The 13744-nt window shown below is 47.2% G+C and overlaps 1 protein-coding gene across 3 annotated transcripts in view; it reads left to right on the plus strand.

Annotated features, from left to right (window-relative positions):
- The window catches only part of ABHD2 (abhydrolase domain containing 2, acylglycerol lipase), a 67497-nt gene that overhangs the window by 45955 nt on the left and 7798 nt on the right, over window positions 1-13744 (plus strand). For all 3 annotated transcript variants that reach the window (XM_005294893.5, XM_024102928.3, XM_065559301.1), the window contains 5 exons: window positions 2308-2491; window positions 6854-6946; window positions 8867-8977; window positions 10832-10901; window positions 12566-12650. In XM_005294893.5, the coding sequence (XP_005294950.1) occupies window positions 2308-2491; window positions 6854-6946; window positions 8867-8977; window positions 10832-10901; window positions 12566-12650 (543 nt within the window). The remainder of the gene's footprint in view (window positions 1-2307; window positions 2492-6853; window positions 6947-8866; window positions 8978-10831; window positions 10902-12565; window positions 12651-13744) is intronic.

Below are 13744 nucleotides of genomic sequence, written 5' to 3' on the forward strand. Positions count from 1 at the left end.
AGGATAGGACGAGACATATGGCCCATCCACAAATACTATTCGCAAATATCTCCAACAGCCAGAGATGGGACACTAGAGGGGGAGGACTCCTCAGTTACTACAGAGAATTCTTTCTGAGGTGTGTATCTGGTGGGTCTTGCCCATGAGCTCAGGGTCTAACTGGTCACCATATTTGAGTTAGGAAGAAATTTGCCTCCAGGATCAGATTGGCAGAGACCCTGAGGTTGGTGTTTTTTTTGTTTTCCTCTGCAGTGTGGGGCATGGGTCAGTTGCTGGTTTGAACTAGAATACAGTAGAACCCCAGAGTTACGAACACCAGAGTTACAAACTGACCAGTCAACCACACACCTCATTTGGAACTGGCAGTGCGCAATCAGTCAATGGCAGAGACAAAAAAAAAAAAAAAAAAAAAGTACAGTACTTTGTTAAACATAAACTACAAAAAAAAGGGAAAGCAGCATTTTTCTTCTGCATAGTAAAGTTTCAAAGCTGTATTAAGTCAATGTTCAGTTGTAAACTTTTGAAAGAACAACCATAACGTTTTGTTCAGAGTTACGAACAACCTCCATTTCCAAGGTGTTTGTAACGCTGAGGTTCTACTGTAAATGGTGGATTTCTGTAACTTGAAATCTCTAAATCAAGATTTGAAGACTTCAGTAACTCAGCCAGTTGTTATGAGCTTATTACAGGAGTGAGTGGGTCAGGCTCTGTGGCCTGCAACGTGCAGGAGGTCAGCCTAGATCAGGAGTCGGCAACCTTTGGCATGCGGCTCGCCAGGGTAAGCACCCTGGTGGCCTGGGCCAGTTTGTTTACCTGCCGTGTCCGCAGATTCGGCCAATCGCGGCTCCCACTGGCTGCGGTTCGCTGTCCCAGGCCAATGGGGGCGGCGGGAAGCGGTGGCCAGCACATCCCTCGGCCCGCACCACTTCCCGCCACCCCCATTGGTCCGGAGTGGCCGACATGATCAAGATGATCCCTTCTGACCTTAAAGCCTATGAGTGTGAGTACTTTCTGTAGCAAGTGCTCGTGTGTATGTTCTAAACCTTTAAGGCTTGAGTCAGAAGAGAGCTCCATCTTCTAGACAATTACACTTACCCTTCTGCTTAGACATCAGGTGAGAGCAAAATCTCTATAGTGAACACTTGAGTTCAGGAAAACTAATATATTTTTGGGGGGATAGACATAGGAGACATCTTATCGAAGTACTATTTTGTGTGTCCCATCTTACTGGGAGATTGAACAAGCAAGTCCGTCTATCTGCTCCATTAGGTATAACTCCAGAGTTATTGGTCATAGTCCCATAAGACCTTTTGTTATGTTACCCAGCTTGTAACTTCCATCTTCTAAGTGATGTCTCTATCTTCAGTGGAAGGAAAGGAGATGACCCTATTATTCCCGTTCCTTCATTCAGCTCTAATCAAATACAAAATGAATTCAGTCTTGCTATTTCTGAAATGCTGAGTATAGCAAGATACCCTACTCCAAAGACCGTACTAGCTGAAACTGACCTTGGGATCCTCTGTGCTGAAAGGTTTGCTAGTGGGGCTAGTCTATTCCCCTGCATTATGGGTAGCATCTAGGGCTGTTTTTGTATATGGGAAAACTCCTACAGTGACATGTTGGCCTCCATGCTTTGCCCTTTGTGCATGAATCTAGGTCAGGGGTCGGCACGCGGCTCGCCAGGGTAAGCACCCTAGCGGGCCAGGCCAGTTTATTTACCTGCTGACGCGGCAGGTTTGGCCGATCGCGGCCCCCACTCGCCGCGGTTCACCGTCCTGGGCCAATGGGGGCGGCGGGAAGCGGCGTGGGCCGAGGGATGTGCTGGCCGCCGCCCCCATTGGCCCGGGACAGCGAACCGTGGCCAGTGGGGGCCGTGATTGGCCGAACCTGCCACGTCAGCAGGTAATAAACTGGCCCGGCCCGCTAGGGTGCTTACCCTGGCGAGCCGCGTGTCGAACGTTGCCGACCCCTGATCTAGGTGGACAGTTGCACCCTCATACGTTAGTGTTCCTGACATGCTGAAGTATTTTATGTTCGCCAGCATGTGTGTTGGAAGCATGCTACACCCAGCTGCTCTCTGGTACACTCATGCACATTACTTCTTTAGAAGTAGTGAAGTATCTGACCAGCAGCATAACTGAGCTTGAGGTAACCAGGATTCCTCTACCCTCTGGAGAGCTTCTCTTCTGAAGCCAGTGCTGGAAGGCACACAAACTTCCAGTATATTTGCTGTAGCTGCTTAAAAGCTGGAGAGGGGGGTCTGACACTCAGTTTAAAACATTACATTGAACTTGGCCTTTCTCACAGGTTGCACCTGGGAATTTGGAGCCATGGTTAACTACATCAAGAAGACCTTTCCTCAGACCCAGCTGGTTGTGGTGGGCTTCAGCCTGGGTGGAAACATTGTGTGCAAGTACCTAGGAGAAACCCAGGCCAACCAAGAGCGAGTGCTGTGCTGCGTCAGTGTTTGCCAAGGGTACAGCGCGCTAAGGTAAGTCCACACAAGTTCCTGTGGAAGTATAGTGCTGGCAGCTGGGATACAAGCTGCTCCCTGCCCTGCCAGCATGCATCACTCTGACCTCTATGGGTGATACACTCTGGACTCACTAAAGGCTGTCTTTACCTTCTGTAAAGAGAGACTTGATCTCCCCTCTTTCCAGTCTCTCCTGGAGTGACCCATTAGCCAGACGGCTTGGGCTGTATGGTTGTTTGTTAAGGAGACTCCAGGTTCACAAGCAGGAACATTTCTGACTAGCCTGACCAGTACGAGCAGCAAGTATCTTGGGATTCATAATAGTCCCTTCTGACTTTAATCTGTGATTTAGTCAGACTGGCAAAACAAGATCGGATCTTCCAAATGGAAGCTTTAAGAGCTCCACCTGGTGTTAATAGTAATGTACTACAAGCCCAAGTTTAGACTGAGAGTGGGTGATGGTGAATGGCAGCACAAAGTTATGAGCTAAAATGGTATCTCCGTGACCATTCAGTGTTTGTCTCATAACTGGGAAGGAAGCACTGGGGAAGAATCAGTTCTGCTAGTCAGAGCTACTCCACTGGAGAGAACACTAAAATCACGTTTGCTTAGTGATTCTTGGCCCCACAAACACTGCCAGAACCTACCTCTCTGTGCCAGTTACCACGGCCTTCTAGTACAGAACTCCTCTAGTAATGCAGTGTTCTCCGGAAGCTGATAAGATTTCTATTGCCACACAGTAAGATTAATAATTACTGACGCTGTCTCCATCTCAGAGGGAGGAGGATAAGCAACAGTGGTCTTGCTGCTGCAAAAACGACTGTTCCCTGCACTAAAGGATCAGCATAGTAAAGATAACTTCAGCCTGGCCAAGGAACCTAGATACTTTGGGTTCACTACAAATACCTGAAACTAAGGGATTTGATGGCTGAATTCTAAACACTATAGAGCACTTTTAGATGCTCTGACTGCATGCATGGTAATACTGGTTTTGGTTAGAAAATAGTCACCTTAATATTCAACCAAGTCTAGGGAAGAATGCGCATGCAGTTAAACTCCTGTTTTTAACCTTGGGCTGCAGAAGCTTTGTAACAGTATTAAAACATTGCCCAACGCTGGAATACAGCAATTTAAACAAATGACCAATTCGTATCCTCTGAGACGTCAGGTCAGACCTGGTTTGAGTCCTAAGGTAGTGAACGTTTACCCGCTTCCTAGTCCGAAAGGATTTCAGTGCTAGGGAGATGTCTGGAGTGTTGTGTGGGTTCGAGACCGGAAGATCAGTGCTCTCTTGGTCTACTGTGGCTGCAGCAACATAGCTGTGGAGGCTGGCTGTATACAGGGCTTGCAAGTGCTGTATTGGGCTCTAGTCCTTCCTTTTTTTTGTCTGTTAAATGTTTTGTATGCTAAATTTCCATACTTGTAGCCAAAACTCCCGCTCGGAGTAGCTCTTTTCCCTGTGTGCTGGTGTTAGTAATATCCCCTGAAGCTCTGGCAGATTGGCAGTCTAGGACAGAACCTGTTAGCATGATATTGGACTCCGACTCGTCTCAGTGCGAAGTAAAATCTGTTTCCTTGAGTGCCCCCTGCAGTGCAGAAAACTAGCTGTTTGTTGAGCCCGTAACTCCCTCTGCTGGCCGAGCTTGTTATAGCAAATCTCCATGTACAGAACTTGTGCTGTGCATTGCTGTTCTTTTGGCAAGAGGGCTTTTGAAATAAGTCTCCCTCCCTAACCTCCCTTGCTGTTTTTAAATGCTCATTAGCCAAATAGCTGGTTGAAAGAGGGCTATTAAGAAAGCTCCCTTAGAAGGAAGGTAGGGTGGGTGTTTGTATTGGGACACCTGTCCATGTAGACCATTTCAGTGTGTGGGATGGGAGGGTGCAAAGCTCCTCAAGACTTAACTGCTAAGCATTACTCTCCCGCAGACCTGACCTAGTTGGCCTCTTACATCAAGTCTGTATGTAAGCCCTGAGTACACATGGTATGGATGGCTGGTCAGTCTAGATCAGGGGTGGGCAAACTACTACCCGGGGGCTGCATCCGGCCCGTCAGATGTTTTACTCCGTCTCTAGAGCTTCTGCCAGGGAGCAGGGTCCAGGGCTTGCCCCGCTCCGGTGCTCCAGCCAGGGAGTGGGGGTGGGGGCTTGCTCTGCATGTGATGTGGCTCCTGGAAGCAGCGGCATGTCCCCTCTCTGGCTCCTACGCGTAGGGGCAGCCAGGGGACTTTGCATGCTGCCCCCGCCCCAAGCGCCGCCCCCACAGCTCCCATTGGCTGGGAACCAAAGCCAATGGGAGCTACAGGGGTGCACCTGCAGATGGGGCAGCACGCAGAGCCACCTGGCTGTGCCTCCACGTAAGAGATGGAGTGGGGACATGCCGCTGCTTCCAGGAGCTGCTTGAGGTAAGCGCCGCCCAGAGCCTGCACCCCTGACCGCCTCCCCTGCCCCAGCCCTGATCCCCCACCTGCCCTCCGAACCTCTCAGTCCCAGCCTGAGGCACCCTCCTGCACCCCCAACCCCTTATTCCCACCCCAAAGCCCGCACCCCCAACCAGAGCCCTCACACACACCCCTGTACCCCAGCCCGAGCCCTCACCCCCTCCTGCATCCCAACCCCCAATTTTGTGAGCATTCATGGCCCTCCATATAATTTCCATACCCAGATGTGGCCCTCGAGCCAAAAAGTTTGCCCATCCCTAGTCTAGATGGAGATCCCTTTCCTTTGTTGTACCATCTCTAAGACAAATTCTAAGGCAGTTGGTGGTTGATAGTAGAGAGAGACTGAGGTAAGACAAGGTAAAGGAGATTTTGGATCTGTTGGGAAATCCATTCAGATGTTGGGTGCTGCAGGCCAGGCTCTCCAAAGTACTGTCAGTGAGAAGAGGCTGCAGAGAGGAAAATAGATAAAGGCCTTATTTTCTTCAGTTAATTTACATGGGGGAATTCAACCCCTAAGGCTAAAAGGTGACATGCTTTTCTATTATGAAATCTCTGGTATCTGTGTAGGCTTGGTTCTGCTGTTGCCTTTGCTCTCGACAACGTGGCCTTGCTTCTCGACCATGTGGAATGTGACATTCAGTATGAGCTGTAGGCTGTGGCATAGGTTCCCATGCCCATGAAACCTGCACAGATCATTAAATACAGGAAATGGTTTCATTTTGCACTCTGCTCAGGCTCTTTATAGCATAAGGCCTGCTGTCCAAAGCAGCAGCTATGGAAAAGTGTGATAGCTCTAACAATTAACCTGGATTTAAATGACATTAAAGATTCAGTTGCCTGCAAAGAGCTTTCCAATGAAATGTAGTCTTTTTTTTCCACAAGTATATGGCAGATATATCCTGGCTAGACATGGAGATAAGGAAGTCTTGAGGCTAGATCCCATTCTTGCATTAAGCCCTGGTGTGTATTGTGCCATGAACAAATGTAGCTTATTCATTAACTCACGCTCTGCTAGGGATCTTATAGCCTTTGGCTTGAACCTGGGAAGTCCTGATAAATCCCTCTGATCTATTAGTTCCCATGGTATTCATGATTAAACTCCTGAAGTAGTCTCTCACCCCGTTCTTGGATTGCTCAGTAAATAAGAGGGACTGTATATTTCTTCATTACCCTGAAACAGGGTTCACAGTTATAGAAATAACCTGCTCATGACCTTTGCATAGCAAAGGGAAACATTTGGTTCTGGAAGAGCTGACGTAATTTGGCTGATGTTAATAATTCTGTGAGACTAGTAATATGTTAATTTAGTAAGCTGTGAAATGGAGTGCTGACCAGTCAGGACAATTACAGAGACACCAGTTCAGAATGTAGCCGTTTTAGGTACTTCATTTATCCCTTTGTCCTCCAACCATTTTTTGTGGGTTTTGGAGGTGGACTTCCTGTTTGAAACACTTCACAACCTTGTTGCAGCGCAGAAGAGCTGCACAAACAAGGAAAACTGACCTACAGAGGAAACAGCCAAACTTGACAGTGCATAAAGTACTGTGAAATGCAGTACCTAACAAAATAGTGAAACCTAGTCAATCTCTTCCCTGCATACTCTTCATATGTCATGGTAGGCAGATAGGCTAAATGCCAAGTATGACTTAAGTTGAGTGTCCCTTTAAACCTCTTCCCATCAATGTCTAAAGCTGCCCTGAGATGCAGGACACTTCAGTGATGGTATAGTGGTGACTACCTGATGCCTAATGAGACTGTGTAGACATCTTTCCTGACGTTTACCAAATTTTTCCATCGGAGATTAAGCCGTTGGTGGGAAAGCCTGCAGCCTGTTTACATAACACCTTGTTATAGTGGCCTGGAGACTGTGGTTTATTGCTCTATTCCAACTAGGTACACCGTTGTTACCTGCTTTGATTTGTTGACTTGTGCTTGTGTTTAGGGCACAGGAAACCTTCATGCAGTGGGATCAGTGTCGGAGGTTTTATAACTTCCTCATGGCAGACAACATGAAGAAAATCATCCTCTCTCACAGGTACAGTAGTAGGGCGTCTGCTCTGAATATTTACGTGGGTCAGCCAGCTTCAGCTGCAATAGCAGCGCTGAATTAATGTGCAGTTCCATAGGGGAATCACCCAAAGGGTAAAATTTAAATTAGAGGGAATTCATACCTAGAAATCTGTGAATACGTTTCAGCTTCCGAGAATGGAGGATTTTAGTGAACAAAAGGGGAAGGGAAGCTTGCCCCAGCATATCATTCATTCTTTATGTCTGCCTGTCAGAGGCTCCCATATAGTGTGCGTGGGGGTCCTTTTCATACAGCCTGAGCCTAGCTGCTTATTTCTGCCTTCCAAGCTCATTGATTGAGTAAATGCAAGATGAGAAGTCCAGTGTTGGTCTGTATTTGCCAGCAGTCTTCCTTCCCTGCTATATACCTTGGCAGCCAGACATCAGCAGTATATTTTGCATGTGTTTCCCTTTCAGCCAGAGACCTTCTTATGCTCAAGGAGGTGAGGGAGCACCTCTCTGTTGTGCTCTGCCACATATTTGAGCAGAGAGGTAGGATTGCTGTTGGTATCAGCTGAGGATTCATGGCATAGGGGTGTTGCTCTATCAAACACAATAGCCTGAGTTACAAAAGCTAAAAATGCACAGCTAGAAGGAATACTCCCATGTATTGCTGATACCTGTGCTTGCCTTACTCCCATGCCTTGACTGTAAATGAGCAATAGGTCAGATGGAATGCCTAACTCTTATTGGTCGCCCACTCAAATTCATGTTCATTTCCCCCCTTGCCCCCTACCACAGCCAAAACTGCTTTGGATAGTGATTGGGGCATGTTGCCTTCGTACATAGGTATCTCCTTGGCTTATTTAAGATGCCCAGAGACACTTGGGAGGTGGGAGAAAATTAAAATAGCTAACTTATTCATGCCCATTCCAATTGGCAGAGTTGAAATCTTGTAAATGAAATTGTCGTGTTCCTTGCAGTGTGGAGAATCTTTCTGGAGGGAAGGAAACTCTTATCTGTGTGTACAGTGTGTGGGGATCCACATCATTCACTCCAGATGGCCAAATATTTTGACAACTTGACAAAACTCAAAATATATGAAGGGCTGTAATCTCCCCATTAAACGGGTACTCAGCATCGTAACCAGAAGAAACCTGTTGCAGGCTTAAAGGAGGTTTTGTTGAGTTATCAAAATATTTTGCTTCCATAATGGATCTCTTATGCTCTAGGGCAGGTCCCCAAAACAAACTCCATCTCCACCCTACAGCTGCCTCTTAAAGGGGATAGAAATCTTGCAAGCCTCCTGCTTTCCACAGCTTGCAGTCTTTTTGTTCTGCGATCTGTATGTTTCCTACTTGTCAGGGTAGAGTTTTGCTCTTGTGAAATAACACGTCCTCTCTTGGGTGTAATCTCTGACTAGGACAATGTCCTCAGTGAATAGCTTTCTGTTAAGGTAATGTCCCAAGTCACTTTCTCCGTATGAACTAACATTGTCTCCACACTGGTGAGGCAATAGTACCAGATGGGGAAGGAGATGCTACACCCATGATCTCTAGCACTGTTACCAGAGCCACCCATGTCTTTGGTCAGAAGCCAAAGGACTCTGCCTTTAACTGAAAAAGCCTTTGCTCCAAACACCCCCAGTCCCTGGATATGCTTTGAAAAGTCCTCTTTTTACACGTCTCTCAAATGCAGTTCTTCAGTGTAGCAGAAAAGCATCTTTGTCCCGGAGAAGGCTGTTAAGTTCTCAACTTACCTCCCTGTGCAGTCAGGCCAAAACTAACAAGCCAGGCTCATTCATAAGTAAATCCTCATGGATGGAGGATATAGTCCTCATTTGCTTGTATCAGCAATGGCAGATGCAAGCTTCTCTGGGTTGTCTGAGCAGGACAGGGCCAAGCTGCTTTTGTGTGATTACTGTATTTTCGGCTGCTGTGTGTTTCAGGCAAGTCCTGTTTGGAGATAGCGTTAAGCAGCCCCAAACCCTGGTCGACTCAGACTTGAGCAGACTCTACACAGCAACATCCCTCATGCAGATCGATGACACCATCATGAGGTATGACTGGCATCCTCTGTAGCCCATCTTTTCAAATTCTCACTGATGTTGTCCTATTACTTACTTGCTGTTAAGTGGGTAGAAAGCTCCTGAAATTTGTGACATCAGCAACTTTGTCAAAATGTCGACTAACCCCCCCAATCTTTGCCAACTTCTGATCCAGCTTTTGACAAAGTCTCTGCTACTTTCTTTTGTAAGAATCAAGCATCCAAAGCTGCAGTCAGGGTCCTATTTTTCTGGGTACATTACAAACCCCCGGGAAGACAGTCCCTGCCTAAAAGTCTAGAAGGAAACTGGGGGGCCTGGGACATAAACTGGTTGGGGAGGTGGTAGGCCCAACCAACTTATGTTTAACCCTTGCCTTACCTTCGATTGTGTATTTAAAACACACATACACCTCCTACCTTTAACACCTGCCTGTTCTCATTTTAGCAAACCTTATGGTTTGCTTATTTTAAACCTTGCTGCATTAATAGAGGTGACTTCAGCTCTTGGGTTTTATTGTTTAATATTAAACATCAGCCTCTTCTTGCCTCTCAAGTTTAACCCTTGCTTTTTAAGTATTCTAGCACTAATTCAGTCTGTTTTCCAATTGCCTCGTATTCTCCTTCTCCAGAGTCTTCCCCTAAGACCAGGCACTGGCATCCACCCCAAAATCTATAGTCACAAAATAACCACCCAAAGCGGACAGGTGGTAAAGCCAGCAGAGCTGCTAAGGGACTGAAAGTGTTTCCGTCTGCTGCTCCTGGGGAGACCTGGGCTTTATAAGCTGCTCCCCAGAGAAGGGGATTCCTGCCCTATGTGCCCAGTAGGAAGTGAGATCACGGAGGTCCTGCTACCATGTAGTCTTTCTGGAATGCGGCAGGGAAGGAGCAGGTCTGCCTGGTTGGGGCCCGCAGCTTAGCTGTGCTTTTATGAAGTGGGAAGGAGGTAGTGGGACTGGATTGGACTCCAGCAGAAAAATTAGTATTTACTTTCTTCAAAAGGCTTATAACTGCCGTGAGTTTCAGCTCCTAGGATGGGCCCTTCAGCAGCTGCATTTTAAGGGTTCATAAGTAGCTGAAGATGAGATCCAGCAAGGCATTTTGAGTATGCCTCCCAAAAGGGGGTTGTTAATGTAACCAACCTTAATTACGCCTCCAGTCCTCTCTCTGTCAAGATTGCTGATAACCAGGAAGGATGTTTTTAAAGACCCCCAGGTGTGGCTAGGCTTCCTCATCCATGTCCTGCTCAACAGACACAAGTTAATAGTGTTTAATTTGCCATCTGTCCTGCCTCCGGCTTGCTACTGTGCCACACTTGCTCTGCTCCCTCGATGCTTTGGGGAACTGCACGCTAAGCTGGCAGGTTCTGTGCTGCCTCCCCCCGTTGGTCATGTTCTTGTGAAGAACTCATTGGCAGAAGAACACAGCATTTCATCTGTTGTGCTGTGTTGACGTTGGGATTTTACACTGAGATGGGCCTGAACAGATGGTCTCTATTAAACCACTGGAAGGAGCAGGGCTGGCTCCAGGCACCAGCTTGTCAAGCAGGTGCTTGGGGTGGCCGCTCCGGAGAGGGGCGGCACGTCCAGGTATTTGGCGGCAATTCAGCGGACGGTCCCTCACTCCGCCTCGGAGTGAAGGACCTCCCGCCTAATTGCCGCCCGCAGATCGCAATCGTGGCTTTTTTGTTTTGTTTTGTTTTTTGGCTGCTTGGGGCGGCCAAAACCTTGGAGCCGGCCCTGGGAAGGAGGTCACATTGGGCAGCTTATGGCTTCTGCCGGTGAAGTGGACTAGATCAAAAATGGCAGTTGGTCAATACTGAGAGTAAGTGTTCTTGCCTTACCGTTCTTTGTTTTGGTTTTTTTCTCAGGAAGTTCCATGGCTACAGTTCCCTGAAAGAATATTATGAAAAGGAGAGTTGTCTGCATTACTTACCAAAGGTAAGCTACCACGGTGGAGGTGGTGGTTATGCTTTCATTTTGCTCTTGGGAATGAAGAGGAATGTTCATTGGTTTCTGCATCACTGGTACCTAGATGTCATATCTCATTACTCCACCAGGTATACAGTGTGTCAGGGCTGGGAGTTCTAAGGAACCTAATGAGAGTTAAGCACCAAAATCCCATTGACATTCAGTGAGTTAAGTGCCCAACTCCTTTAAGCTTCTTTGAGAATCCTAGCCCTGATCTTCATCTGGGACTTGAGTGACGCTCCCCTCAAATCAAAGGCTGGCTTGGAAACCAAGAGGCATCTGTTTTACCCCAAATTCAGTTCCCCTAGGTTATATTACATGAAGCCAAATTGTGAGCCCCTCAGCATAGAATTCTGTATTGGTGGTAGCAACATGGCATTCTGAGCACAAAGCCAAACCTAGAGTTAAGCCCTTTTAAAGATGTCAAACTAGTATCACTCTGACCTATGCAATTCCGGAAACATTTAAAATGAATCATTCCACTTCGGAAAGAGGCTCAGACACTGCCGCTCCGGTCAGGTGATCAGACATTGCAGAGACCCAGGGCTGCGGAGGCCAACCTGGGAAATGTACTAGTTACCCCCTTAAGACCCACCGGATCAAAAGATAAAGGTGAATAGGCTACCAAAGCTCAGTAAAGCATTAGGGCTTTAAATATCCAAAAGTAAGTCTCTCCTGTTGCACTGAATGTGTGGAGTAAGAGACTGAATCCTCTCAGCTAGTCCTTGGCAACTACTCAATTACTCCAGCTTCAGGCACTGAGTGAGGTTTTTTCAGTAGCCTTATACAAAGAGCACGTTGCAATCCAACCTCTGTCCCCAAGGCAGGGTGATAGTTACCAGGAAAGGGTGTCAGTTTGGCAATATTTTTTTTTTTTTTTATGATGGCAAAATCCCATCATGATCATGGCTGACATCTGATCCTCTGACGTCAGCCTCTAATCAAAAACCATGCTTGGGCTGCATGCCACTCAGGCCTGCTTAAGCATCTCTCATCAACGACTGCAGGGAGCCTAGGGAAATGACATTCTTCATATCTTGTGCCCAAACCAACAAGCACAACTGAAGTTTTACTATTATGCTGTCTCTGCCGGTTTGTGATTGACCTGTCTCAGGTTTCAGCAGTGCATTCCCCTTGGGTGCTGCATGTCCCCTTTGGAAGCTGGAGACAAACGTACATTTGATGACCATCTGCCTAGCAGTGATAGCTTAGATTCTCCCTTCCAAAAGCAGAATGCAAATGCTCTCAAGTATTGGCCACACCATATGCATCCTGAGTACCAGTCATAAAGAAACTATCCAGTGTCGCTGTCTGGAACTGCCCTGTTGGTAAGGTATTACTGGTGATTGCCCTGTCATACCCAGCTTGCCCTTCAGGCAGTTCAGCTGAACCATACCAAATGCTGCAGAGCAGCCCAGCAGTGACAGTCCACCCGGCATGGTTTCGATTGTGTGTGTTGTTACGTTCCTGATTGTTGCGGCAGGTGTAGGTCCATCACAAGATGTGGCACTCAGTGGTGGATTCATAGGCGGGTTGTGAGTAGATGCCTTTTGTTGTTAACAGAATTGAGTTCAAACCAGGAATCTGTAACACTGGTTCTCCATTTCTTTCCTTTTCCTTCTTTCATGGTACAGATCTATGTTCCCCTCATGCTGGTTAATGCTGCTGATGACCCTCTGGTACATGACAGTCTGTTATCGATCCCAAGAGCTCTGTCAGGTGAGTCGAATGCATTGCCAAAATTGACTATTGCTTTTGGATTCCCCCTTCATCACATTGTGAATGACCATGTATAGCAAGGTCTGGCTGCAGACTACCATCATCTGGTGGACGTATACTGTGAAATCTAAACTGCTTTTTAAACCACTATTCACTGAGGAGGTTCCAAATTTTATTTTGGTGGAACCCAACTAAACACTGTTCAGCTGGCTGTGTAGCCCAAGGGAACGATCAGATCGTTTCCTCGAGAAATGCACGTTCTTGCTACCTCACTGGTGTTAATGTCGGGAAGCAAAATTGGAAATGGTTTAGCTTTAGATTAAATAGTCTCTGCTCTGCAGTGAACTGCTTCCTCACGTCTTGGCTCCCGACACAGAATCAGTAAAGCAACAGGGCAAACCCCAAAAGGCTTTGCTAATAGTTACTATGATGGTGTCCAACTGTTAAAATTAACCGTCACCTGCGGCAGCCAGTGTAGTATAGTGAAAGTGAGTTATTGTTGTGCTTTGTGGCTGTGCGATCTTCCTCCACCTGTTGCTGGGGTCCCAATGAGACTGGGAGTGAGAGATCCCAAGAGATCTATCTGCTGTTCCTTGGCCATGAAGGCAAATGACCCTTCAGAGCCTTGGAATGAAAAAGAAAGAGCTGGTTCATGTCTCACTGCTGAACAGAGCACATGCCCTATAGGAGAACAGCAGGGCTTCTTGTTCCAGCACCAAAAGCTATAAGGAGAAAACCTAGTCATAAGTGGTGCCCTGAATGAATTATGCCATAAAGCAGCGGCCGGCTAAAGTGCAGCCAGAGTTCTGCAGTGTGGCCTGTAGCCCTTTTCATATGGAATTGTGCAGCCCGTGGAGCCCTTAGGTACCAGCCTGCACCATGCCTGAGTCAAAATGGAGCACTGCAGGCTGGAACTGCTGGGCTTTATGGGCTACACATCAGTGCCAGCCTGCAGTGCTTTATCTCCGCTGAAGCGGTTTGCTGGTATTGAGAGCGCTGCAGGCTGGTACTTGTCTCCATGAGCTTCCCAGCTATATGAAATGGGAGGGCTTCTGTAATATGTTCAGTTAATTCAAATCCCTTGTGGCCCTTGT

Source organism: Chrysemys picta, chromosome 10, assembly GCF_011386835.1.
Source record: "Chrysemys picta bellii isolate R12L10 chromosome 10, ASM1138683v2, whole genome shotgun sequence".
NCBI classification, from domain to species: domain Eukaryota; kingdom Metazoa; phylum Chordata; order Testudines; family Emydidae; genus Chrysemys; species Chrysemys picta.